At 44.6% G+C, this 27,405-nt stretch overlaps 1 protein-coding gene across 2 annotated transcripts in view; it reads right to left on the reverse strand.

Annotated features, from left to right (window-relative positions):
- ELAPOR2 (endosome-lysosome associated apoptosis and autophagy regulator family member 2) overlaps positions 1 to 27,405 on the reverse strand; it is a 93,643-nt gene that overhangs the window by 14,215 nt on the left and 52,023 nt on the right. The window contains exons 3-16 of one of the 2 annotated variants that reach the window (XM_038741037.1): positions 26,760 to 26,955; positions 24,598 to 24,745; positions 20,873 to 20,959; positions 17,368 to 17,473; positions 14,070 to 14,222; positions 13,565 to 13,653; positions 12,152 to 12,332; positions 10,173 to 10,301; positions 8,395 to 8,485; positions 6,502 to 6,604; positions 3,977 to 4,114; positions 3,317 to 3,580; positions 2,538 to 2,711; positions 397 to 586 (exon numbers count right to left, since the gene is read on the reverse strand). In XM_038741037.1, coding sequence (XP_038596965.1) covers positions 397 to 586; positions 2,538 to 2,711; positions 3,317 to 3,580; positions 3,977 to 4,114; positions 6,502 to 6,604; positions 8,395 to 8,485; positions 10,173 to 10,301; positions 12,152 to 12,332; positions 13,565 to 13,653; positions 14,070 to 14,222; positions 17,368 to 17,473; positions 20,873 to 20,959; positions 24,598 to 24,745; positions 26,760 to 26,923 — 2,017 coding nt within the window. In that variant the 5' untranslated portion in view covers positions 26,924 to 26,955. The remainder of the gene's footprint in view (positions 1 to 396; positions 587 to 2,537; positions 2,712 to 3,316; positions 3,581 to 3,976; positions 4,115 to 6,501; positions 6,605 to 8,394; positions 8,486 to 10,172; positions 10,302 to 12,151; positions 12,333 to 13,564; positions 13,654 to 14,069; positions 14,223 to 17,367; positions 17,474 to 20,872; positions 20,960 to 24,597; positions 24,746 to 26,759; positions 26,956 to 27,405) is intronic. The other variant, XM_038741036.1, reaches the window with a different exon arrangement.

Below are 27,405 nucleotides of genomic sequence, written 5' to 3' on the forward strand. Positions count from 1 at the left end.
CCTCAGTTACCTCATCTGTAAAATGGGGATCAAGACTTGAGCCCCAAGTGGGACGACCTGATAACCTTGTATCTATCCCAGCGCTTAGAACAGTGCTTGGCACATAGTAAGCACTTAACAAATACCATTATTATTATTATTATTATTATTATTATCTACTCTAGCAGTGGCACATAATAAATGCTTAACAAATTACCATTTTAAAAAATAGATGTATCATTTATAGATATATATAACATAGATATAAGTAGGGGGAGAAGACTTCTCTGGGAATGGTCAGAGAGGGCAAGAATGGTCCCAGAAGGGGGTTCCTCTACACTGGGATTCCCGGAGCCTTATCTGTCCCTGTTCTCTATGGTGGTGTTTCTTTTGGAGATGGAACAAAAAAATACCCACCTAAAAACGTATCCGCAAGGCTGATGGACTGAGTTGACAGCGCTGTCCGGAAGCCCTTGCTCTCAGAGGGAATGATGGTTGACTGGCACACAAAAGCGCCAACAAATTTGGTAAAATCTTCGGACTCCGTTCCCATTTCCTTTACTGTGATATCGGTTATGTTATTTGTACACACAGCCATCTTCCTCCCCTGAGAGCATAAAAAAGGGAGTAGTTTCCACATCAGTGAGACTATGGGCTACTCTCCCAACCTCCCCCAAAGGCACAAAGTGGAGCCACAGAGTGTGGTGGAACACACTGCAGACACCCTCCACTCACACTCCAGAAAATGCAAGCATCATACCTGCTGCCCAAGGAAAGTTTGCCTTAGGAAAGTAGCCCCCGTCAGCTGGGACAAGTTGAACAGAGAGGATGAAAGCTCTTATAGGAAAGGTGTCAAATTTGAGAAGGCATAAAATGCCACATGAATAGATTTAGACCTCCTCCAATCTACCACAGGCACTAGGTAGAAAGTAATTTTTTGGGCAGAAAAAAGGAAAGTCAAAAGGCAGACTGCAGCCAGTCGCTTGACGTCCTCAATAAACTCAGTGTGGTGTCTGAATTCTAGACAGCCTCTTCCCACCCCTGATTTATTCTCCAATTTCTGCACTTCCAAGAGCTGCTGCTCAACACACTTCACTGACAAAGATGAGGTTTGCCTGGTAACAGGGGGTGTTTTACACGATGGTTCCCCCAAAAAAGTTGCAGAAAATGTTCAATAAAGGAGTGAGTCTATTAGCACATAGAAGCAGCCTGTGTGGCTTATGTTGGAGAGTCACTTCTCTAGAAAGAATTAGAAAAGATGGAGTGAAAGCATTCTCAGAGGAGTTACCTGAGAAGAGTCAAAAAGGAAATCTTTCAACCTATGAGGTTTTCTCTCCACATACTCCTGATACCAGAATCGGGACCCACTGGCTACTTTCTATACAGTCGCTTCCATTCTCACCTGTATTAGGGCAGTTCATTTTCTCTGTCAGAGTAATTTGCCAGATGCTATTTTTGCCCTAGGTTCCAGCAAGAAATGTAAACGATGAAAATACATTTTTTCACTTGGGCTTATTCATCATCACTGAGGTTGGACATGTTGGATGATGAAAACTCACTGACATTTCAGGAATTCAGTGTAAGCCCATCAGCAGGAAGCAATGTATGTTTCTGCTCAAGATGCTATGATGATCAAAATATTTACTATCCTACCAACCTTACTACCCACCCAATGGCAAAAAAAAATAAAGCACCCAGAATAAACAACAACAGTCTGGACCTAACCCACTAGCATACGATTAACTTTTATAGACCCCTTCCCCTCCCATAAAGCATGGCTGGAATAACCGTTTTTTCTTCATTTAGAACTGAAAATAATAAATTGATCAAAAATTCAATGGATCAGTTTTGGATGACAAATCCTATAATTCTCTAAGCCAAGAACCATAATTCTTTATTTACTACACACATCCTCCATTCAGTGTCACATGCACAGATGAGTATTTGACCATGACACGATCCATCTCCTATTTTTTTGGCTGAAAATGATATTTCCCAACACACTTCTCCCAATCCTACCCCACAGAAGGCATCAATCTAAGGTTCTCCTGAGATACCTATCACGCTTTCTGCTGCTGGGCTACCAAAGGTCACCCTAGCCAGTTGCTTTATATCCTCAAACTATTTCTATTGATTTAAAAAACTCTTCCTGGAAAAGACAGATTTTGAAACATCGCATAACCCCTTGAGTTGACAAAAAAGGGAGCAAAACCAATTCAAGAGACGGATACTGACCAAAGAAATAACTCTGGAAGACAACTCTGATTTGCTTTTTTTTAAAAAAAAAAAAATGTCCCGCAGAGTGCTTATGTCATTGTACAGACCTTGGTAATTTAACTGATTCTGCATGGGATTTGTAACTTCAATGAGAACTTGACAAAAATGCTTTCCAGTTCAACAAAAAAAAAACTTATTTGAGGTTTCACAAAAATCAGAGTTCAATTCCTGGCAAGTTACTGTGATTTTTAGAAAGATTTCTCCTGCTCTATTGGATGAGAATGATCAAATTGATTTCATTCCAAAACCAACTCCTCCCCACCTGGATGGTCAACACTCACCTCATGTCCACATAAGCTAATGTTGAACAAATGGAAGTATTTGGTCCCTCTGGATGTGAAACTGGGGCCGTTCATTAGTGAGCCAGTGTTGCTGAGGTTGCTAAAGTCATAATTCAAACTCTGGTTTTCTTTGACATAAGAGAAGAGGCAGTCACTGAAGCAAAATGAATGGTCCTTTTAGAAGAGAGGAGCCAAAAGAATCAAAAAAGGAGAGATCATTAATGAGCAAGATCAAAGGTTGCAGATTTCATTTTTCACTTAAAAAATATACCGTTCCCTTACTTTACAGGGGTTGCACTCTCAAGAAAGACAGTAAGCACTTGTTAAATACCCACAACTGATTCAGGGACCTCTGGTTCTCAGTGAGCGCTTATGTTGCAGAGCCACTTCTCTAGAAAGAATTAGCAAAGATGGAGCGAAAGCATTCTCAGAGGAGTTACCTAAGAGTCAAAAAGGAAATCTTTCAACCTATCAGGTTTTCTCCCCACGTACTCCCGATACCAGAATTGGGACCCACTGGCTACTTTCTGGACAGTCGCTTCCATTCTCAACTGTATTAGGGCAGTTCATTTTCTCTGTCTGAGGGTAATTCGCCAGATGCCATTTTTCATCTGTCATGGAATTTCTTCTATTTCCCCAGAGAAAAAGCATCATTCAATACGAATCACCTCATAGGGCTTTCTGGGGCAACATGAAGATCTGTCTCTGCCTACGGGGTCTGAAACCCACTTAACGGGGAGGACACGGGGCAGGTGACGGATACCAGAGCCACGCCATACCGGGGTGCTTTTGCTGCCCGGGCCACAGGGGAAGCAAGCCTCTTGGCCGTAGATCTGGTGAACAGATAGGTAGGTATCCGGGGGGCATTCCCTGCACTGGTTGGTTTCTTTCTCAATGAAGTGGCCGACAGGGCAGGGCACACAAGAAGAGCCAGACTGTTCCGAACCCAGGGCACAGGTGCGGCAGGTTGAGGCTACTCCGTCAGCGGCGTTTGTGGCAGCGATGGAGTAGATCTTCACCATGTCATTTAGCAGGCGTCTGCTCTGAAAGGAGAGCGGAAGGTGACGACCCTGAGAAATTCTCAAAAGTTCATACTGCCACTCCCCAGTAAATGTTTTCTGGCCAACCCAGTCCTCTGAATGACATTGTTTCTGGCAGGGTCCAATTCCCCATTTCCTGTCACTTGCCCAAAGTTCAAAAACAAAATAATTACAAAGGAATGCCATCTCCTCCACCCTACCGAACCTGCAGATGCTGGAGACACTTCTTCAAGACAAGTCTCAGGGAGAAGGTCAGACTCTTAATTTCCCAGAATGAAGTCTGAAGGGGACGTGCTCAGAATGTACCCAGTTGTCTCTTCCTCTCTTTTTTTCTTTAACTGGGACTCTAGACTACCCCTCTAGCATTGTCTCTGTCTGGAAAAGTCAGCATATACTTACGTCTTGGCCCTGATTTGTCCTCTGGAAGGCCCACGTAAAGGTGAAAGTTGCATTCTTGGAGATGATGTGGGTGTAAGACTGTTTCTCTTTGGTTCCCCCCCACGACTCCACCACGTTGGTATTTTTCCTGTTAACATCCTATAATACAAACGGCAAGGTCAGTTTTAATGACAGAGCATGCCCTAAATCCATGGGTACACCACTTGGGCCACAGACCGAAAGATCTGAAAGCTGCAGATCGAAAATCTGCCAACAGTCAAACCCCATAGTCCCGGGAGTGCCACTCACTTCTGATATTCTGTTCTCAAAGCTTCTCCCCAAAGAACCTCCTTCTTTTCTCCAAATTGGAGCAACTCTCCTCCCCAGCTCTGCATCCCCAGTTCTCGGACGCTCTGCTGCTGATGCCCCAGCTCTCTAGACCTGCCTGCCATCAGGTTCTGCTCCCTGCTGTTTTCCAGCCTCACCCCCTGGCTCAACACCCAGGCCTGCTCCAGTCCCGGTCCATCAATCAATCAATGAGGTTTACTGACCGCTCACTTTGCACAGAGCATTGTACTAAGCTCTTGGGAGAGTACGATACAGTTGTTAGACATGATCCCTGGCCTCAAGCTTCCTAACAGTTTTCGGCCTGCCTAATGTTCCCAGGTTTTTCAGCCTATGACAGTCCCCCGCTTCCTGGACACGTTAAAAATGCCCACAAAGCTACTGGAGAGCAGGGATCATGTCTATCAACTGAACTGTACACTCCCAAGCACTTAGTTCAGTGCTCTGCACAGAGTAGCATTCTATAAATACCACAAACTGAAAATTTACAACATTTATTACAGCAACCTAGTAACAGATACTTTACGGCAAACCCTAGAATTTATCCCACTTTAAATAAAATATTCCTTTTCCAAAGGGATAAGGTTGATTTCTCTTCCTGGAGGGGCAGTCCCAGTTTTCTGGGGCTAGCCCCACACAATGGTAAAAACAAAAGCCATAGAAAGCCCAAATCTGCCTATGACTTGATCCCAAGTATTATGGATCTTCTATCTACTTCACCTTCTAATATGAGCACAATGTATTTGCATTTTCTTAACACTATACATTTTTACACCAGGTGAATTTGACATTATGTTGGATCAGTCAATTAATCAATGGTATTTATCGAGTGCTCACTGTGGGCAGAGCTCTGTACTAAGCACTTGTGAGAGTTCAAGGTAACAGAGTTGGTAGATGTATTCCCCGCCCACAATGAGCTTACAAAAATTCTCAGATTCTTAACTTATTAGCAAACTACACAAAATGGTCCTGGCAACTATTATTTGGTCGGAAATAAAGGCCTTGTAGGACTGGAAAGTGCTAGGTTAGGTTTGAACAGACAAGGCAGGGTTGCCATGGCATTGATTGCTTCTTCATACTGGCCCCAACACCCAGTACAACTGTTACGCTCTGGGGCTCAGACAAATGTGATGACATTATGGTTCCTTGCATTGGTTTAGACACAGGATGGCCACAATAAGTACCTGTCTGTTCATCTTGAGAAGCATTGTGACCTCGAGGATAGAATATGGGCCTGGGAGTCGGAAAGATCTGGGTTCTAATGCTGGCTCTGCCACTTGTCTACTGTGTGACCTTGGGCAAGTCACTTAACTTCTCTGGGCTTCAGTTACCTCATCTGTAAAATGAGGATTAAGATTGTTATCCCCGTGTGGGACATGGACGGTGTCCAACCTGATTAGCTTGTACCTACCCCAATGCTTAGTACAGTGCCTGGCACGCAGTAAGCTCTTAACAAACACCATAAAAAAATTGATTTCTGTCGTCACAGCTTCAGTACTACTAACAGTATATGGCTGATAGCATGACTCTTTGTCCAATGCAAATTTGAGGCAAAAATACAATTTTTTTCCTAAAAATTATATTCACAAAACATCCCCCCAGTCTCATCCAGGGTGCTTCAGTGAGTTTTTTTCATATCCACCCCCAAATCTCTCCTCTTTTAAACCTTCTCCTGCCCTTGCTTTCATTCTCTGATTCTCCACTGTGCAGCTCCCCATCCCCTTTTTTTTTAATAAAAAAAAGGTATTTGTTAAGTGCTTACTAAGTGCCAGACACTGTTCTAAGCACTGGGGTAGAAACAAATTAATCAGGTTGGACTCAATCCATGTCCCACATGGGGCTTTCCCCCAAGATATTACTTTTCCCCAATATTCTCTATTTGTCTTCCTGGGCAGGAAATGACAACTCTACCAACTCTGTTACATTGTACTTTCCCAAGTGCTTAGTACAGTGCTCTGTGCACAATAAGCACTCAAAAGTACTTTTGAATGATTGGGCCTGCCAGTTCCTGGTGGACTTGGGCTTTTCCTGATTTTTTTAAAGAATTGTGTGTGCTTGTAGGGTTACATAAAATGAATAGGAGATGCTGATTTAAGAGAACAATAAGAACAGGAAATAGCACAGCACAGAAGACCACTCTGACAAATTATTCAATTACTAGGCTCCATGGTTCACTATGAAGAGATCACCTTCTCACTTACCACCATGAAGTAGAGCACACAGTCAGCTGAACAGATGGTCTCAAATATAAAGGTTACTCTTCCTAGTTCAGAACCCGTGGCCCCTGTCATGGATGTTGGAGGTCTGTGGGCCAAAGGGAAAGGCAGTAATTTTGAGGTCTAACTACAATTTGGAAATCAAACTGGAAATAATAACAAAAAATAGTATTTGTTATGCATTTGCTCTGTGCCAAGTTCTGTAATAAGTGCTGGCATAGGAACAACATAATCAGGTTGGACACAGTCCCTGTTCCATATACAATTCACAATCTAAGTAGAGGGGAGGTTTCTCATACAGATGAGAAAACCAAGACACAGAAAAATTCAGTGACTTGCTCAAATCAACATCAGAAAACCCAGAAATCCCTCCACAAAACAACTACGCCTCCATAGAGAGACATTCCTCCCCCAGCTCCCAGAGTAACAGTTTGTCAGGAATCTACAGCCACCAAGATAACTCACTGCCAGAGAGCTATCTGTGTGGCTACAAAGAGAAACAGAGGTAAACAAGGAGACCTGCAGAGACAGTGATGCTGAGAGGCCTCCACAGAAAAGGAAGCAGAGTACACACGAAGACACACTTTGAGAAGAAACTCCCTGGCTGACACACAGGTATATCTGTACGTGCTGAATGCTTTCACGTGATTCTGATTTTTAATAGCCGCAGTCCCCTAAATCTTGTGATGAAACCACCTGCGGGTATAGGGGAAAACTCTGCTATCTGAGAATCACTGCTCCAGATCCACACTATACTAAGGATGCAAATACCGGAATCTTCTCAACGGAATGACGGCAACACAAACTAACACCCCTAAACACTGCTGGGGAGCTGATCATGTTATTGTGGAGAAGCAGACCAAAAGAGAGGCTTAAGTGATTTTTTCAAGGAACTTGTTAAGTGCTTACTCCGTACCAGACACTGTATCAAACAATGGGGTGGATACAAGATGATCAGGTTGGACACAGTCCCTTTCCCCTATTAGGCTTGTAATTTAAAGTACGAAGGAGTAGGAATTAATCCCCATTTTACAGAAGAGGGAACTGAGGCACAGGGAGGATGTGACTTGCCCAAAGTCACACAACAGACAAGTGGTGTGGAGCTGGGATTAGAATTCAGGTCCTCTTATTTCCTGGTCTGTGCGCTTTCCACTATGCCATGCTGCTTCTTGTGATTTGCCCTAGACCATCCAGGGATCCTTAAGGTGAAAAAATATCAGATCCCAGAGTACCATGACATTTGACAGTGAAAGTTTCAATTGAAAAGGAGTAATTTTATTTGAAAGGTGTCTGCTGGGTACCTACAACCTGGGAGTCAGGAAAGCTGGGTTCCTATCTCAGCTCTGTCACTTGCAGGCCACAACTTTTCAGGGCCTGAGCCTCTCATCTGCAAAAAAGGGGATTAAGTGTCTGTTCTCCTTCCCCTTTAAACTGTGAGTCCTTTGTGGGACAGGGACTTGACCTATCCACTTATATTTGATCTATTCCAGCACTTAATACAGTGCTTGCCAAATAATAAGCACCTAAATACCTCATTTATTATTCCCTAATTCCATAACCAACTTCACTAAGTCATGTTCCCTCTCCCAAAATGTCTGTCACTTGGCTATTTTATTGTTGTTTATAACTGTTTCTGGTTTGAACTGAACAAGGGCTAAGGTAAGAATAAATACTACCATCCTTTCCATTCATATATTCTTCTGGAAAGCCTTGGGAATTCATTTTTCTCAGGTCAACTTCCTACATAACATTTTATTTTTCTACAAATACACTCATACAACTTAATGCCAAGGAATTTCTACCCAGTGTCTTCCAACCCAAGACAACATGAAAAGCAGTCAGCCCAGCCCAGGGTCAGAAAGAAGTGTTTTTTCTTACTTGAATCCTGGGATATGCAAGTTTAAGATGAGGTAATCATTATCGGAGCCTCCTGACCCACTTTGGATGTGATCACCTGCCACCTCCCAACCTGCAAAGATAGATGCCTAATTTTAAAATCAGTGCAGAGAAGCAGCCTCAGTTGGATCAAGGCATATGTTTTTCTCATAACTCTCCCTCAAAAACTCCAGCATCACAGGAATTAAATTCTCCTGAAGAAGCAGCCATGATCGATTTCAGTCGCAAATGACAGGCCCACTTATGTGGCTCGCACACACCGGCAAAGGCATTTCTTTGCTCCTTGATTCCCAAGTAGGAAACAGCTGGGTGATATAGCTGAATAAGAATGGAGACTCTCTCATCTTTCTCAGAGAAGGCATGCATTTTTCTGAAACAAAGTAGTTTTCTTCCATTCAATATCCAGAACTTCTGGCTTCTAGCCTCCAGGTGATTGGAGTGTCTGAAAATGCCAAGGTGCCTGTTGGGAATGAATGGGGGAAAGGCATCACCTAGTCTTCCCGAGGATACAGTAAAAGGAAAGGACAGAGTTGGAGGAGAATGGGCTTTGCCTGCTTGCCCGGCACCTTTTGAAGGTCTCTCATGCCACAGTCTATGAAACCTCAGATCTGGATGTGCTGGGAATAAAACTAGGAGTAAGCATCTCTTGCAGGCAAAGCCCATTCTCCTCCAACTCTATCCTTTCCTTTTACTGTATCCTCGGGAAGACTAGATCTTTCATGTAGTAGTAAAAGCATTTACTGAGCAGCTTCTGAGTGCAGGGCACTGTCCTAAAAGCTTGGGAGAGTACAGTAAAATTAGTAGGAAGTAGTGAATGCTATTCATTGAGTGCTTACTGTGTGTCAAATACTGAGGTAAGCATTTGGGAGAGTACAACAGAGTTGGTAGATATGATTCCCACCCACCGGGAGCTTACAGTCTAGAAGGGGAGACAGACATTAAAATAAATTATGGGTTTGCACGTAAGGGCTATGGGGCTGAGGGTAGGGGGAATGAGGGCTAGTCAGGGAAGGCCTTTTGGTGGAGATGTAATTTTAAAAAAGCTCTGAAGGTGGGGAGAGCGGTGGTCTGTCGCATATGAAGGGAGAGGTGTCCCAGGCCAGAGGAAGTGGACAAGGGGTCGGTGGAAAGATAGACAAGATCGAGATATGAGTAGGTTGGCATTTAGAGGAGCTAAGTGTGCATAACAAAATAAAATCCACATTCACTTCATATAAGGCATAAAATATCCTCCACAACTTGCTGGGTATAATGAAGCTTTCAGCAGAACCTGCTTTCAGTGAGTCACCCTATTCTCACCTAACACCCAATCCATTAGGTCTACTTTTTTCTTACAAGAATCAAATGATGATGAGGAGCATCTCACTAGAATGTGGAATTAGACCCATGTTCCAAGCACTCCCAAAGGAAAGATTTCCCCTCAATGTGCAACCATTTCACACCAGAGACAAAGGAGGGGGCGGGGGAGGTCCTGTCCATGAAAAGGCACTTATTTGAGAAGGAATAAAGAGAAAAACCCACATGCTAAAAATATCCTTCAATCCAGATCCCAAGAAGCATGAGACAAATGTAAAGCCTTGGTAAGAGAGACCCACATGGTGATAAAATCTTGCTCTTTGGCTGTATAGGACCTGTGTTACTTGTTCTGAATTTTTGGTGGCCAGATGTGTTTGGAATCTCTCAGGCCCCACGATGTGCCCAGAGCTTCAGGCGGGGACGAGGCAGGCCAGGTACAGAGCCAACTCTTTGTGTGGGCTCACCATTCATTCCATCGCACTTGGAGTTTCCCACGTTGAAGCAAGACGTTTTCATGTTGGCAGGCAGGATGTTCCACCACTTATATTCGAATCCCAGCGCGGGCTCTGTGCCCGCTGGACATGCCTTGCATTCTACATGAGGGACAAGGGAAGATCAGTGCACACAATCGCACAGATAAATACCAGCCACACCGGGATCCCGGAAATTATCTCTTCCTCTTTCACTAAGTTGCTTTAGCTCCAGAGAGAGAGCCAAACTTCTTAAAACCTTTCCCTTTAGGAAAGAGTACAATATTTCCTTGAGATCCATGAAGAAATGGAAGTCCTGAAACCAGTCAGAGAAATATACTTGGGCCATTCCCCATGGGAAAGAAAAAGAATTGAAGATCTCTTTCAGAGTTATTATGCTCCTAGTGATATCCCCTGTACTGCAAGAATAAATCAATCAATGGAATTTATTGAGTGCTTACTGAGTGCAGAGCACTGTGCTAAGTAAGTGGAGGAGTACAATGAAACAGAGTTGGTAGACATGATCCCTTATCTCGAGGACTTTTATAATTAACCACACCAATTCCCTCCTCCCTCCCGACTCAGCTCTCCTCAGAACTTGGAGCTTCGGAAGCTAAAGGCACAACTCTGCAATAGCACAGCAGAAAGGCATGCCTCTCTGTCCCCTGAGAATCAGGGTGAGGGCTCCACATTTGGCATTTTGCCTGGGTTAGACTGGACTGGGTCAGGCAAGAGGCCCCTCTGCTGCATTTCAGCTTCCTGCTACACACCAATCCAACCCACTGAACCTAGGCAAATATGCCGGGCCACAAATGGGGCTCTGATAGGTAAAACAATGTGGTGCCCTTTTTCCATCCATTGGGAGTCAGAGAACCTGGCTTCTAATCCCTGACCTGCCGCTCATTTGCTTTGTGACATTGGGCAAGTCACAACTTCTCTGTGCCTCTGTTTCCTCATCTATAATGGGGGTGAAGGGATGCTAATATGCCTGTCCTCTTGCCCTTTTTGAGTCAGAACTCTGTGGAGTAAAGGAAGTGGATCCAATTTGCTTATCTTGCATCTAAGTAAGCACTTTAGTTAATAATGATGGTATTCATTATTGTGATTACTACCAGAACAGCAATGCAAATAAATTCAAACAATTTATCAGCCTCTCCCTCCCTCACTGAGGACACTGCTAGTAAATTGGATGAAATCAGCAATCTCTGCAGTCCTGAGAGGGCAAAATAGTTGTTTGTTTTTTTCCCCAAAGCCGTATTAGAAAGAAAATAAATTTTTATATACATGACATTCTCCAAAATATAAAAATGCAATATAATGACTAGCTATCTATTTATAAGCTGACTGGATCTTTATGATCTCCAGACAGGTATGTTTGCTAATGAGATACTCATTCCAAACAAAACCCTGAAAAAAACTGAAAATGTTGATTTTAAGGGACAAATTTCTGATCTCATAACGTAAAGAATACATCAGTGTTCAATTACATTTGGTGTTCAAACCCATGACAGGTTAATTTGCCCATCTTCTAGAATCCTTTATTATTATTATTTTATTTGTTAAGTGCTTACTACATGCCAAGCACTGTTCTAAGTGCTGGGATAGATACAAGGCAATTAGGTAGGACGTAGTCCCTGGCCCATATGAAGTTCAGAGTCTAAATAACAGGCAATGAATCCCCATTTTACAGATGAGGGAAGTGAGGTAAGTCAAGTGACTTGTTCAAGGTCACGTAGCAGAAAACTGGCAGAGCCAGGATCAGAACCTGGGTCGCCTGACACCCAGGGCAGTGCTCTTTCCACTAGGCCACACTGCTATTCTCTTAGCTAATTAGATATGAACCCTGTTCTGTGAAAGGCCTCTGACTTTAAATATCATATCCTTCCCCTCATTGGACCCAGGCCTCCCTTCAGGGACGGGAAAGCAAGGGGAGAGGGTGCAGGTTTGACCATCCCTCAGCTGAAACTGCCTACCATGAGTCCCATCTGAAAATGTTCCGGATGGGCAGGGGCTGCAGGATGACGTCCCATTGTTATAAAAGCCGGGGTTGCAAGGTGGACATTCCTTCTTCTCTCCAGAAGGCGGTAGCTTCATCGCCTCAGGGAGGTCTTCCCGGCAGGTCTTGGGTTCAATCCACTTGTACATGATCTGAGTCTGAAATAAGAGGCAGGAAAGTCACGGTCTGCACTTCCCTCATTTATTCACCTGAAGTCTTTGAGAAAAGGAAGAGAGTTGGGGGAGACAGGAGATGGAAGGAGAAGTTGAGGGATAAGTCCAGTACCATGACTACATTGTATACACATACAACTTGGGAAAGGAAACAGAGAATCACAAGAGATAAAACAGGACAGGGGCTAAAGAGGAACCCCGAAGATTGGTAACCCCTGCTATAAGAGTTCCAATCAATCTCCCTACCAACACTTAACAGAATCCTTCAGAAAAAGACACATCAGATAATGTTGTTCACGAACAAATTTACTTAGGGCTTAAGGTGTGCCAAGCACTCCGCTTAGCACTGGGGATCAGATCAGACACGATCCCGGTCCCACAGTCTAAGAAGGAGGGAGAACAGATATTTTTAGCCCGATGCAATCACTTTCTGAGGTCTTACTAACCCTCCTGATTACAAGAAAAAGGGCAAGATAGGGAAAGAGGTAAAGGGTTGGGGGGGAGGGGAGAGAGAGAGAGAGCAAGAGAGAGAGAGAGAGACATCTCATCCCTCCCCACTTCCAGAAGGAAGATCTATGTCTCTAGATGCTCCCTGTCAGAAATAGGGTCTTTACTGCCATCCATGAACACCAAGCATGAAGGTACAAAAGCAATGCCTTGGAGCAATTTTATTATTCCAAAAATGCAAAAGTAACCAAAGAACTTCTTATTCTGCCTTCTTAATGTCAATTTTTTTTTTCTGTCATTTGGTTTCAACTGTACTTCCCAAGCGCTTAGTACAGTGCTCTGCACATAGTAAGCGCTCAATAAATACGATTGATGATGATGATGAACAGGCTTGGAATCCTCAGAGAACATATACATGTTTTTTCCTCTGGCTAAATGCAGTTTGTATGGTAATTACTTAAGATTTTATAAATGCAATTACACAGCAATCTGCCATAAACTGAATTATTGTGTAATTGCATGCCTTATACTGACAAATCTTACCGAGTTTGCAGCTCATTAAAGAGGGGTCACATGACATTTCCAACCAGTAATTTGAACTGTTGACTTTAAGGGTACCATTTACGACAGCATTGCTTTCAGCACAACTGTGGCTCTTAAAATGCCCTTCTTTGTCCATTTCCATGTATTTTAACTGGTTCATTTAGCTCCTCAGTGGATAAATGAGTCATGGTTTGAGGTAAGTGGAAGGGTATGAACTCTGATATTACCTTTCCTTCAGCATCACACGGCGTGTGGATCTGAAAGAAGTCTTTCGGGGTGCAAGGAGGGCGGTCTGTGCACTGGCTGGATCCTTCATCTGCAGAGTCAAAATGAGTTTCAGAAGTACACCATTTCCAGGAAAAGGCAAAATCAATTATTAGAGCGGGTGAGGTTGATCTGGAACTACTGCCCCAAGTGAAATGGGATTCAAGCTTTCTCCACAGCCACAGATTCTTGTTACCCTGTTATCGGAGGAGCAGAGCTCTTGCCCAATCCTAATAAAATTCATCAGTAATGAAGATTCAAGACGGAGGCAGGGTACCAACTGCTTCGTAAACCATATAGTTTAAAACGCAATTGTTTTTTCTCCACCAAGGCTCGCTGGCCAATACTTACAGGTGTACTTAAAAACCTGTATCATTTCCAGGCCTTGTTCTGGATTCACATGAGGTTTTATGCAACACAGACTAGCACTGAACAAAAACAACCATGCCCTCTTGTCCCCCTTCCTACCTGCGAACTGGATGCCATCCTGGCATTTTGTGCATTCCTTGGCTCCTTTCTCTGAGTAGGTGTTCCTTGGGCATTCCTGGCAATTCCAGGAACCCGGTTTGTCACTGAATGTGCCGGGTTTGCATGGAAAGCACTCTGATGTGTATGCAACACCTATGGACAAGAGGTAGGTGGGCTGAGTTGGAACAAAGGAAGTCAAAAAAAAAAAAAGCCCAGGAAGTCTTCTTTCCCCTAGCAAGGGTGGAGTGTCTGTGTCACACTGGCAAACAGGCAAACAATATTATTTATCTGCTCCCCCAGTGAGCCACCAGCTACCCCAGTTTGCTTGCTTATGACAGAGCCATTTCCCTGCTGTTTAACCTTAGGAAAGTCCCTAAATCTCTCTGTCCTTCATTTTCCTCACTTGGAAAATGGGGATTCAATACCCATTGTCTTCCATCCTTAAACTATGAGCCCTTTTTTTATGGTATGTGTTAAGCACTTACTATGTCACAGGCATTGTTTTAAAGTGCTGGGGTTGACACAAGGTAATCGGGTTGGACACAGTCCGTGTCCCATATGGGGCTCACAGTCTTAATCCCCATTTTACAGGTGAAGTAACTGAGGCACAGAGAAGTGAGTGGCTTGCCCAAGGTCACACAGCAGACAGGTGACAGAACTGGGATTAGAACCCAGGACTTTCTGACTCTCATGCCTGTGCTCTATCCACTAGGCCACACTGCTTCCCTCATGTGATACAGGGGCAGTGTCTGATCTTATCGTATTGTATCTACCTCAGTGCCTAGCACAGTGCTTGGCGTAGAATAAATGCTCAAAAATTACCACAATTATTATCATAACTATTATTATTATTTGGTGCTGCATACTTTCCGAGCGCTTAGTACAGTGCTCTGCACACAGTAAGGGCTCAATAAATACGACTGAATGAATGAATGAACCACACTTAAAACTCGCTTTTTATTTTCAGACTTGCCATTCCCACCTCGGCCAGCAGATGGACCCATTTACTAAAATTACCACATCTTTGGCTGGAACATTTTATATGGGATCCTCAAACTAGAGAATCATAGATGTTATTGTTAATTCCAGATTGTTTTAAATAGCAATTTAAAAAAAAAAATCTTGCCATGATGTAAAATGAGCCATGGGCGGGAAAACAGAGGGAGTGATATACAATAATGAAGAAATAATAATAATACCATTGACAGTGACCATGGCCAGGGCCCTGGATGAAAGACTGGTTATTCATTCATTCATTTAATCGTACTTATTGAACGCTTACTGTGCGCAGAGCACTGTACTAAGCGCTTGGGAAGTACAAGTTGGCAACATATAGAGATGGTCCCTACCCAACAACAGGTTCACAGTCTAGAAGGGAGAGACAGACAACAAAACTTATTAACAAAATAAAATAAATAGAATAAATATGCACAAGTAAAATAGAGTAATAAATTTGTCCAAACATATATACAGGTGCTGTGGGGAGGGGAAGGAGGTAGGGCGGGGGGGTTGGGGGGGGGGAGAGGAAAGAGGGGTCTCAGTCTGGGAAGGCCTCCTGGAGGAGGTGAGCTCTCAGTAGGGCTTTGAAGGAACGAAGAGAGCTAGTTTGGCGGATGTGCGGAGGGAGGGCATTCCAGGCCAGGGGGAGGATGTGGGCTGGGGTTCGACGGCGGGACAGGTGAGAACGAGGAACAGTGAGGAGGTTAGTGGCAGAGGAGTGGAGGGTGTGGGCTGGGCTGTAGAAGGAAAGAAGGGAGGTGAGGTAGGAGGGGGCGAGGTGATGGACAGCCTTGAAGCCGAGAGTGAGGAGTTTTTGCCTGATGCGTAGGTTGACTGGTAGCCACTAGAGATTTTTGAGGAGGGGAGTAACATGCCCAGAGCGTTTCTGCACAAAGATGATCCGGGCAGCAGCGTGAAGTATAGACTGAAGTGGGGAGAGACAGGAGGATGGGAGATTAGAGAGGAGGCCGATGCAATAATCCAGTCAGGATAGCATGTAGTTTGAATGGAGAGGAAAGGGCGGATCTTGGCAATGTTGCGGAGGTGAGACTGGCAGGTTTTGGTGACAGATTGGATGTGAGGGGTGAACGAGAGAGCAGAGTCAAGGATGACACCAAGGTTGCGGGCTTGTGAGACGGAAGGATGGTAGTGCCATCAACAGTGATGGGAAAGTGAGGGAGAGGGCAGGGTTTGGGAGGGAAGATAAGTTCAGTCTTAAGCAATACAGTTTTACTGCCTCTAAGAAGCGGTGGTGAGAAGGGAAGCCAAAGGCTTCAGACAATCTGTTCCCCTTCCCCAAGCACTCCTCATTCATTCTATTGATATCAGTGTCCAACTGTGTGACTCCTCCCTCCTCTTCTCCCCTCCCTCTTTCCTTCTCCCTCTGCTCCCTCCCTCCCACAATGTGTAAGGTGAGGCAGGGTCTTGGAAGTGATGGGATGGACGCAAGGCATCTAGGTGAACTGCACTGAGTTCTAGGCTGGCTTCACCATTGACTGATTGTGTGATCTTGAAGAGCCTCCTGTAAAGTAGGGGCTAACAATGCTGGCCTCCTCCTGCAAATGGGAAATACGGTAAATTTAGGTAACAAATGTGACAACACAAGAAAGAGGGAAAGGGCAGAGGGAAAATGGACAGAGAAGAAAAGGAGAAAAGGGCAGGGAAGAGAAGCAGCATGGCCTAGTGGAAAGAATCCGGCCCTGGCAGACAGAAGGATCTGGGTTCTAATCCCACCTCTGCTGCCTGTCTGCTGGGGGACTTCGCACAAGTCACTTCACTTCTCTGTGCCTCAGTTACCTCATCTGTAAAGTAGGGAGTAAGGCTTCTAGGACATGGACTGTGTCCAATCCAATTTGCTTGTTCCCACCCCAGTGCTTAGTACAGTGCCTGGCATCTAGTAAGCGCTTAACAAATACCACAATTATTATGATGGTTATTATTACTAGGATGAGAGAGAAGGAAAAGGGTAATGCAGCGGGCAGGTGCACACGTGATTGACTGGGCGCAGTAGGCTCAGTGCAGTGCCTCTCAGGCCAGCTCGATTAGGCTCTAGAGGCAGTGGCTTCTCTGCTGCTGCAGAAGCACTTAGTACAGTGCTTAAGCACTTAGCACAGCTCTTGGCACACAGTAAGCGCCCAATAAATACGACTGAATGAAGCGCTTGCTAGCTTAACTAACTCCCACATCTGAGGAGATTCAGGAACCCCTGACCCTCTCCTAGAGGCCTGCTATATCCCACAAGAAGACTTGTTTTCTCCTCGGACATCTTGAGTGGAGACCCACAAGGGGACGAAAATACCTTCGATGGTGATATTCTTCACTAGCACAGGCTTCACCACTTTCGAACCCATAAGGATGCCAGTGGTTCTCCAGTACAATATATTGGTTCCCGATTTCAAGGATACCTGCAAAGGCACAAGAAAGGTATGACTGGTTCCTCCTCTCAAGCACGCCAGGCCTAGCCTTCTATCTCAATTTCCAGCATTCTCAGCTCTCAGTTATTCGGGCTCTCCGGCCCTCAGAGTTCTCCCCTTCTGCTGCCTTTTGGCCACATAGTAGTCCACAGGTCCCCATCACTAGGAGCAGGAAGACCATCCAGTCAACTGAACTCTCACAGGTAGCCCCTGAGATGGGTTTGTTCGAGGAAGAAGCGGAAGTTATCGACTGAAATTGGGATTTTAGTTTATAGGTAAGGATTTCAATTGACCCAGCTGACCCTTTCCCCATTGGCGTGGTTCACCGGGAATTGGTATGTCATCATTTGATGGTTTTTACTCCTCTGAAATGCAGCTTGTTTCTCGCCAGTCTCACAATAGCTGAGAGAGGGGGGCATGCTTGACTCCTCGCTGGATACGGATTATTGATTTTGCTGGAAAATTAAGCTCACTGAGTTATCGGAGGTGAATACTAAAAAAATGTTTACAGAAGAATCTGGCCTGCTTGTGAATATCAAGGTTTTCTCCCACTTTACCTTCCTCTTGCACTTGGAATCTTGACCCAAACTGATCTGAATTTAGAGCCTCTGGGAAAGGCTCTAACATCATTAAGCACTTGGAAGCCAAATGGCAGGATGGATGTTATCATGAATTCAGAAAAGACTCTCACCCAACTCTCTGCAGGATGAAGTGTAAAAGGTAAGTGGTTTTTCCTCAATCATTTACTTTGAAGTAAAGATGCCTAGTTGAACAGGCCCATGCCCAGATTTCTTTAAGAAAATACAGGGTTTGGGCCCATGATTTACTAGCTAATCCTGGTAGACCCCCAAAAATATTGAGGGAAACAAACAAATATCAGACACTCTAGGTCACAAAGTTGGCTCATTCAAATGCTGGAGGGGAACAGGTGACTCCCACTGCTATCAAAGCCCTACTGAGAGCTCACCTCCTCCAGGAGGCCTTCCCAGATTGAGCCCCCTTTTTCCTCTCCTCCTCCCCATCCCCCCATCTCCTTCTCCTCCCCACAGCACTTGTATATATATTTGTACAGATTTATTACTCTATTTATTTTACTTGTACATATTTACTACTCCATTTATTTTGTTAATGATGTGCATATAGCTTTAATTCTATTTGTTCTGACGATTTTGACACCTGTCTACATGTTTTGTTTTGTTTTATGGCTCCCCCTTCTAGACTGTGAGCCCGTTGTTGGGTAGGGACCATCTGGACTGTGAGCCCGTTGTTGGGTAGGCACCATCTCTATATGTTGCCGACTTGTACTTCCCAAGCGCTTAGTACAGTGCTCTGCACACAGTAAGTGCTCAATAAATATGACTGAATGAATGAATGAATCTGTTCCATAGTCTTCTCTCCTTGGCCCACAGCTTGGGGCAAGAAAGAGATGTTAAAGAAAGAAAAGTGGTGCATCATCATCATCATCATCATCATCATCAATCGTATTTATTGAGCGCTTACTGTGTGCAGAGCACTGTACTAAGCGCTTGGGAAGTACAAGTTGGCAACATATAGAGACAGTCCCTACCCAACAGTGGGCTCACAGTCTAAAAGGGGGAGACAGAGAACAAAACCAAACATACTAACAAAATAAAATAAATAGAATAGACATGTACAAGTAAAATAAATAGAGTAACAAATATGTACAAACATATACATATATACAGGTGCTGTGGGGAAGGGAAGGAGGTAAGATGGGGGGGAATGGACAGGGGGACGAGGGGGAGAGGAAGGAAGGGGCTGAGTGTGGGAAGGCCTCCTGGAGGAGGTGAGCTCTCAGTAGGGCCTTGAAGGAAGGAAGAGAGCGAGCTTGGAGGATGGGCAGAGGGAGGGAGGGCATTCCAGGCCCAGAGGATGACGTGGGCCGGGGGTCGATGGCGGGACAGATGAGAACGAGGTACGGTGAGGAGATTAGCGGCAGAGGAGTGGAGGGTGCGGGGTGGGCTGTAGAAGGAGAGAAGGGAGGTGAGGTAGGAGGGGGTGAGGTGATGGACAGCCTTGAAACCCAGGGTGAGGAGTTTCTGCCTGATGCGCAGATTGATTGGTAGCCACTGGAGATTTTTGAGGAGGGGAGTAATATGCCCAGAGCATTTCTGGACAAAGATAATCCGGGCAGCAGCATGAAGTATGGATTGAAGTGGAGAGAGACACGAGGATGGGAGATCAGAGAGAAGGCTGATGCAGTAGTCCAGATGGGATAGGATGAGAGCTTGAACGAGCAGGGTAGCGGTTTGGATGGAGAGGAAAGGGCGGATCTTGGCAATGTTGCAGAGCTGAGACCGGCTGGTTTTGGTGACGGCTTGGATGTGAGGGGTGAACGAGAGAGCGGAGTCGAGGATGACACCAAGGTTGCGGGCTTGTGAGACGGGAAGGATGGTAGTGCCGTCAACAGAGATGGGAAAGTCAGGGAGAGGGCAGGGTTTCGGAGGAAAGACAAGGAGTTCAGTCTTGGACATGTGCATAAGAGGAACGCTCAAGAATTGCATGAGCTGGCTGAACCAGGTCCTAGCTTTCCGATCCTTCGCTACAGTGGTGGGGACTGAGGCTTGTGAATCGAAGAGCCATGCACCAAAACTGTAACATGGCCTAGCGAGAAGCAGCATGGCCTAATGGAAAGACTACCTGCCTGGGAGTCAGGAGATGTGGCTCCTAATCCCAGCTTGACCAATTGCCTGCTGCGCGACGTTGGCCAAGCGTTTTAGCTTCTCTGTGCCTCAGCTTCCTCATGTGATTAAGTACCCATTTTCCCTCTCAACTCAGACTTTAGCCCCCTGTGGGATCAGGACTGTGTTCAATCTAATTAACTTGCATCTACCCCAGCGATTAGAATGGTGCTTGACACATAGCAAGCATTTAATACCATAATAATAATGGCTGAGAACCACAGCTTAAAAGCGGAGGAGAGTAAGTGCTGCTGGGGACCAGTGTGGGGAGTGTCAGGAGAGACCAGTGAATGATAACGAACATGAGACTGCTAGGGATTGTTGTGGAGGGGGTGCTGGGCACCGCATCCCTCCCTGAACTAGTCCCAGGCTCACAAAGACTGGGCCACTGGGGCCACCAGGGCAGAAGCTCACAGCCACCCGCCGGCACCCCGAGAAACAAGCCACAGAACATTTGCTACCCAGTTTTTCGCCTCTGGATTTATGGCTAGGGAAGAAGAGTCCCATGTGGCTTTGTGAGCCACAGCCTGGCCACCCCTGAGATTCAACGGCTTATGTGTCAACTTCATTTGTCTGTTTCCTCACACGCCTGTGTGAAGCTTGGAAAAATAAATAACAAAAAAGCCAGGCTGGGGGCCGGCGACAGAAACCTGGAAAGGGACACCAAAGACATACACTGGAAACTCACCGAATGGGCCCCCCACTCTCCGTTGTCCGTCAGTTTCACCCACTTGTCTGTCGTGGAGTCCATCTCCTGGCACTGGTCATTCTGAATCTGGGGAGCAAGCAGCAGCCACAATTACACCTCCTGCATCTGGGTTCAACTAGAGCTTGTGCCCACCCAAGCCCCTGGGCAGAAAATCAGGGCGAGAAAGACTTGGCTTTCTCGCTCATCAAGGAGGGAGCCTGGGAACACACGCAGCTAGATCAGGGCCCGAGAGGCTCTAGTGTCTCTAGACTCTAAGCTCGTCCTCTAGATTGTAAACTCGTTGTGGGTAGGGACTATGGTCCATTAACTCTGTTCTACTGTACTCTCCTAAGCGCTTTGTACAGCGCTCTGCCCATGGTAAGTGCTCAATAAATACCACTGATTGATTGTCTCTCTGGACACAGAGGAGAGAGCAATCGTAGTGTTGGAAACCAGGACTGTCACTTCTCTGGACTAAGCAGGAGATGAAGGACTGCCTGAGCATGTGCAATGCACTCTGAGAGGAAATGGCATCTTACTAAGGCAGGCTAAAGCAGCTTTCTTAATCAGTTACCAAACGTACTTCAGCCCACACACACATCACGTGCCAGACTGCTCCAGTCTATCATGGTACACGGATCCTAAAAGTAAGAAAATTGGCATTCATTCTCTCTCACCCAGGAAGTTGGTGTATGGCTTCATCTCTGGTTGTTACTAGTGGTTCAAACTGCCATGACTATGCTGCAAATACTAATTCTAATAATAACAGTATTTGTTAAGCGCTTACTATGTGCCAGCACTATTCTCAGAGCTGGGGGAGATACAAGGTCATTAGATTGTCCCAGGTGGGGCTCCCAGTCTTAATTCCCATTTTACAGATGAGGTAAGTGAGGCACAGAGAAGTTAAGTGACTTGCCCAAAGTCACACAGCTGACAAGTGGTGGGGCCGGAATTAGAACCCATGACCACTGACTCCAAAGCCCGTGCTCTTTCCACGAAGTTGCATAGCACTTTTCACTTTTCCAAAGGGCTTTCCATATTCTCCTATTTACCCTTGCATCATCTCTAGGGAAGAGGGGGTAAGTATTATTAGATCCATTTTATAAATGGGAAAACTCAGAAAGCCAAAGTCTGCCAGCAGAATGGACGAAGAACTGGCATTAGTATCAGGCATATTGACTCCCAATCCTCATCTGAACTATTTGGCTTCCAATATGAAGTAATAGTAATAGGACTTAGGGCTTAGTTTGTGCAGAACACTGTACCAAGGTCTGGGAGAGAATACACAGATTAGGAACTAAACATGGCCCCTAGATTTCGAGGGGCTCAGTAAATACATCTTGAACAGACATAGCTATTTACTCATTTTCGATATAATTGTGGACTAGTGGAAAGAGCACAAGTCTGTGAGGCAAGAGACCAGTAAACGCTTAATAAAGACCACCACCATTATCATCATAATCATTGTTATTATTATTGTTGCAAAAGAACACAGTTCCTCTCTTTCAGGAGAAAGCCAACTTGCACTTCCCAAGCGCTTAGTACAGTGCTCTGCACACAGTAAGCACTCAATAAATACGATTGATTGATTGATTGATTGATTTCAGCATTTATGTATTCCTGGGGTATCTGAGTTGTAATTCCACTCAGTGTTAGGACACTATTTTCCGCAGGTGCACTGAAATGGAAACCAAGAACCCAGCTCTTAATTCACTTTCCTGGCATAAACAGCACTGGTACTGGGTCCCCATCTCATCTCCCACTCCTCCTCTGCTCAATCACTGTACATCCCTTTCCCTTTCTCTTCTGCTCCCCATCCACATTTCTTGGAAGAGAGAAAAGGTGCTTTTCCAAAAAGTTATTTCCTTAAATAGTCAGGAATCAGAGTCTGCATCCAAACACCAAATGGAATATCAGTTACCAGGGAAGTTGTCTTAATGGCATTTAAAAGTACTCTACTAAAAGTCTAATGGCTGTTTTAATGTCAGGGACAGGCCATTAAAAGCAAGTTGGAGGCTGAAAATACTTTTTACAATTAACGCTTGAATAAGCAATGATTCTCTAGGCCTACAGCAGATAGCGATTCAGTTATTTTCTGCTCAAGTGACTTCAACACCTAAGTCGCTCGCTACACATTTCAATTCTCTAAAATGGGGCATTTTTTTTAACCATTGTTAGTAATGCTACTTGGCTCCACCCCAGAACACCGGGTGGGATCTGGCTGTGTCCCTCTGTAAAGCAAGAAATTAAAGTTGTTTATTTAAGAGCGGTGGAGGGTAATATATCTGGTTACTTGTTCGCATCATATAACCCCATTAATGTACAGGGTTCCAACTGCTATTTCCTCTTGAAGGTTGTTATGGACCCTTGAACGTTGCTGTAGTTCTGGATAACTGGTATCTTCCATCTCCCCTCATCAGGGGGCCATGCTTCCAGAAAACAGGTGCACTCCCTGAGCCTGGGTCTTCCTAGGAAGTGCGGGGGTTGAGTGATTTCCTGCCAAGTTGGGGCTGTGCAGTCAATTTATTAATAATAATAGTAATAATAAGTGTGGTATTTAAGTGCTTACTATGTGTCAAACACTATACTAGGCGCTTGTATATTAGATACAAGATAATCAGGCGGCATATAAGGCTCACAGCCTATGTAGAAGGGAGATCAGGTACCAAATCCCCATTTTGAGGGTGGGAGAACTGAGGCACAGAGAAGTTAAGTGACTTGCCAAAGATCACACAGGTGGTAAGTGGCAGAGATAATTCAAGGAGGGGTATTTTTTCCCCCAAACCTAGCTAATAGAAACAATTACAAACATTTGTGCAGTTATGGCAGTGAAAGGGTTTACAAAAGCCTTTACTTAGCAAAAAGACTCAAGCAGTTAGGAGATGCTCTGCAGTTATGACATTTTTGCCGGCATTCTCTCCTTTGCAAATACAGACAGCAGGAGAAGGAATTTAGCAAGAATTCAGAAATGAGTTCTACAGTGCTATCCTTCAGCAGCAAGGCAGACCAATCGCTTCCCAAATATGTAGGGCACCACTGTAATGACAGTTTCCAATTTTATACTGTTCCAGAAGTAAGAATCTTTCAGTCATTTCCAATGCTTATTTCCTCCTCATGGAAGTGGTTTAATAACACCAGTTAGACCTCCAGAGTACAGAGAATTTGAAGTGCATCAAAAAGGCCCCTGATACCATAATGGAAGGCTTTGCTGGAAAGGCTTTACCCAATTAGCCATGATTTTCTCAATTAAAATTGAAAATGGGTTTTGTGAGAATGTCAGTTTGCTCTCCAGAACACAAGTGGCCACAGGTTACTGAAACTGATTTTCAAAAGAAATTGAAGCTAATAGCTCAAGCCTCCCTGACAAGAATAGAATGGAAAGAAACGGCAAAACTACAGAAAAGTAAATTAGAGGACTTCAGCTACCTTTGATTTTTTATTCTGACAGCCCCACGGAAATCAGAAAGCCTTTTAACACAGGAAAGGGTACATGGTTTCTAAGAATCAGCAACTGTATCCAGGTTACATTCTTTTCCCTGGAGGACTGAATTTGGGGTTGAAAAGTCAAGTGACAGAACATAAAGCCCTAGATTGTACACTCAGTGTGGGCAGGGTACATGTCTGCCAGCCCTGTTGTACTGTACTCGCTCGAGCACTTAGCACAGTGCTCTGCATATAGTAAGCGCTCAATAAATACCGTTGATGATGATGATAAAGCCCCTTACAAAGAACTCGAAGAAGATGTTGTTGTCAATGTACTGGTATTCGAAGAAGACATAACCCGATTTTTTAAGGTGCACGGCATAGATCAAAGCTACGGTACAGTCATCACGGTTTGACTCGATGTAACTGCCATGAGGAATCCAAGACGAGCTGTGTAAACAAAAATGAAAAACTCATTTCCTTTTTCTTCACTAGAATTTCCAACTGAGGCAGCAGTTACACAGGCTAGGTAGTGGAAAACCAGAGAAAGATCTGGGAGGCATCCTAGGATAGGCAAATATTCTTGGCCAATCATCCTTCTGGAACTTTGTAACAGATGACAGGATTGATTTTCTAAGATGCTTGTTACAGATCACCTAATACTTGGCCACTAAAATCAATTTGATATTAATTCTTACCAGAGTTCCCAGAAACTCATCCAAACCATTTCTAGAACTCTAGGCGTTATACACCTGTGCATGATAGATAAAAATGATCTCCTACATAAGGCTGGATCCAAACTCAAAGCTACCAGAATGGTAGAGCTGAAGTCCAAGAATAGCTGCATATATTTTCCCTCCCTGCATATTTTTCAAAGCTTCAGAAAAACCTGAAAGAAGAGGAGGGGGGGTCAGAGAATTGGAAAAAAAAAATCTCAAGGGGTTATTATGTCCATAGAGGCCTACACTCAAGCCAACTTCAATGGATAATAATAATGCTGGCATTTATTAAGCACTTACTATGTGCAAAGCACTGTTCTAAGCACTGGGGAGGTTACAAGGTGATCAGGTTGTCCCACGGGGGGCTCACAGTCTTCATCCCCATTTTACAGATGAGGGAACTGAGGCCCAGAGAAGCTAAGTGACTTGCCCAAATCACACAGCTGACAGTCGGTGGAGCTGGGATTTGAACCCATGACCTCTGACTCCAAAGCCGGTGCTCTTTCCACAGAGCCACGCTGCTTCTCTGGATTCACTGTGGGCAGGGAATATGTGTTTATTGTTGCATTGTACTCTCCCAAGTGCTTAGTACAGTGCTCTGCATGCAGTAAGCGCTCAATAAATACAATTGAATGAATAAATGAATGACAATAATCGCCCACCCTTTTTACTTTCTCTCCTCCACAGAGTAAAATTCTACAACTTCCTTAGACATGTTTCCTCTGCTTCCTGACCCCCATCAGGATTTTCCTCCTAATATCTAACCTAAACACCTCCTACTGCAAAACACTGGACTTGGAAACATGTACGCTCTCAAATTTTCAGTCTTGGGAAATTCAATCTGGGGACTCAGAGGACTTTATCATGGCTTAAATTGCTGCAACAGTTTGGTCAGAACTAAGGAAAGTTTCTACACTGTAAGGGTGACACTATCCTAGTCTACCAAGAAAGGATGGATGATCCTGTTTAGAGATGGCAGAATGTAGAGCTATAAGCCCATCTAACCCATCTAACCTGAAACAGATAAGCATATACATAGGCAAAAGTGTGTGTAAATGATGCTCTTGATTATTCAATTAAAACCTTGGGTACTAGATAATACTTCCAAAGGTAGCTGGTACCATCTTTGATTCTGCCTCCTGGGATCATGAGCTTCTCAAAGTCTCTTCCCTAACAGTAACCCTCTCATTAATTGCTTTAGCCCTGGATGGTCTATTAAATACTGATGCTGTGCTAACCACAGTCATCAGCACACAGCCACTTCCGTGGACCAATATGAGGACATTTGATGATGCCCTGAGCATACTGTGAGTTTCCTGGAGCAATGTGAAAGGATTCTGATGCCATCTTCCATGACATTTTGTTGTGTCTTCAAGCGAAAATGCGCCTTATCGGGAGATAAACTGAACCAATTACTCCACCCGCTCCCCTGTTGATGGGGAAAGGGACCAGAAAAGATTTCTTCATTTCTGACCAGGCTGGTTATGCTGCCAAGGTTTTTGATAAACTTTTTTAAGGCAGCCTCTTTCTCTTTAGCAGTGGCCCAGGTCTGTGGATGGGATCAAATGCTTCTGTAGAATTTATGACCATCCCTACCCCAGGACAGGCCCAGGCCCTCTGGAAAAAAGTAACTCACTAGTAATTCCAAAAGCAATTCAAGTCTGAACAACTGTTTCCTTCAGGATAACAATCAAACGTTTCTCTAGTCCCTCTGAAAGACTAACTGGTTGCTTCAAACCCCTTACTTGTCACAACTGTCCTGCTTGTTCTCCGCCGAGCTCAATGCAGTGTCCATGAAGGTGGCAACGTTGGAAAATCCTGCCGGCAGCTCATCCCATTCATCAAATTTGATGCCGCTCCCCAGGGAGTAGGTGCCCGCTTCACATTTGCTGCACACCTGGTTCTTCATCTCCAGGTATTCTCCAGCTGCACAGGAGAAGGCTGGAAAAAAACAACCGTTCACCACGGGTCATTAAAGCATTAGGTAAATTCCCCTTGCTGTCCTCACCCACCTCAACAGACTGCCATCTGAAGTGCTGCAACCACAAAAGTCACTGATGATTACTTGACTCAGAACTCCCACATTGTAAGAAACAGACCACACTCCAACCTGTCTGTTTCTTCCCTCAAATAGTAGCATTTAAGTTAGGTCTTGGCTAATTTGTATGTTTGGATCTGAAAATAATTGTGCCCACCCTGGGGGAGAGCAGCAGTGTAGTTTGAAAATGTGTAACTTAGGTATTCATTCCTCTCATCTTTGTATGATGAAATTGGATAGTGAGGGCTGCTTGGGCCTTTGACAAAACTCAGTGGAAAGAGCACAGGCTTTGGAATCAGAGGTCATGGGTTCAAATCCCTGCTCCACCAATTGTCAGCTGTGTGACTTTGGGC

The sequence above is a fragment of the Tachyglossus aculeatus genome (genome assembly GCF_015852505.1).
Source record: "Tachyglossus aculeatus isolate mTacAcu1 chromosome 12 unlocalized genomic scaffold, mTacAcu1.pri SUPER_6_unloc_1, whole genome shotgun sequence".
Classification (NCBI taxonomy): Eukaryota; Metazoa; Chordata; class Mammalia; order Monotremata; family Tachyglossidae; genus Tachyglossus; species Tachyglossus aculeatus.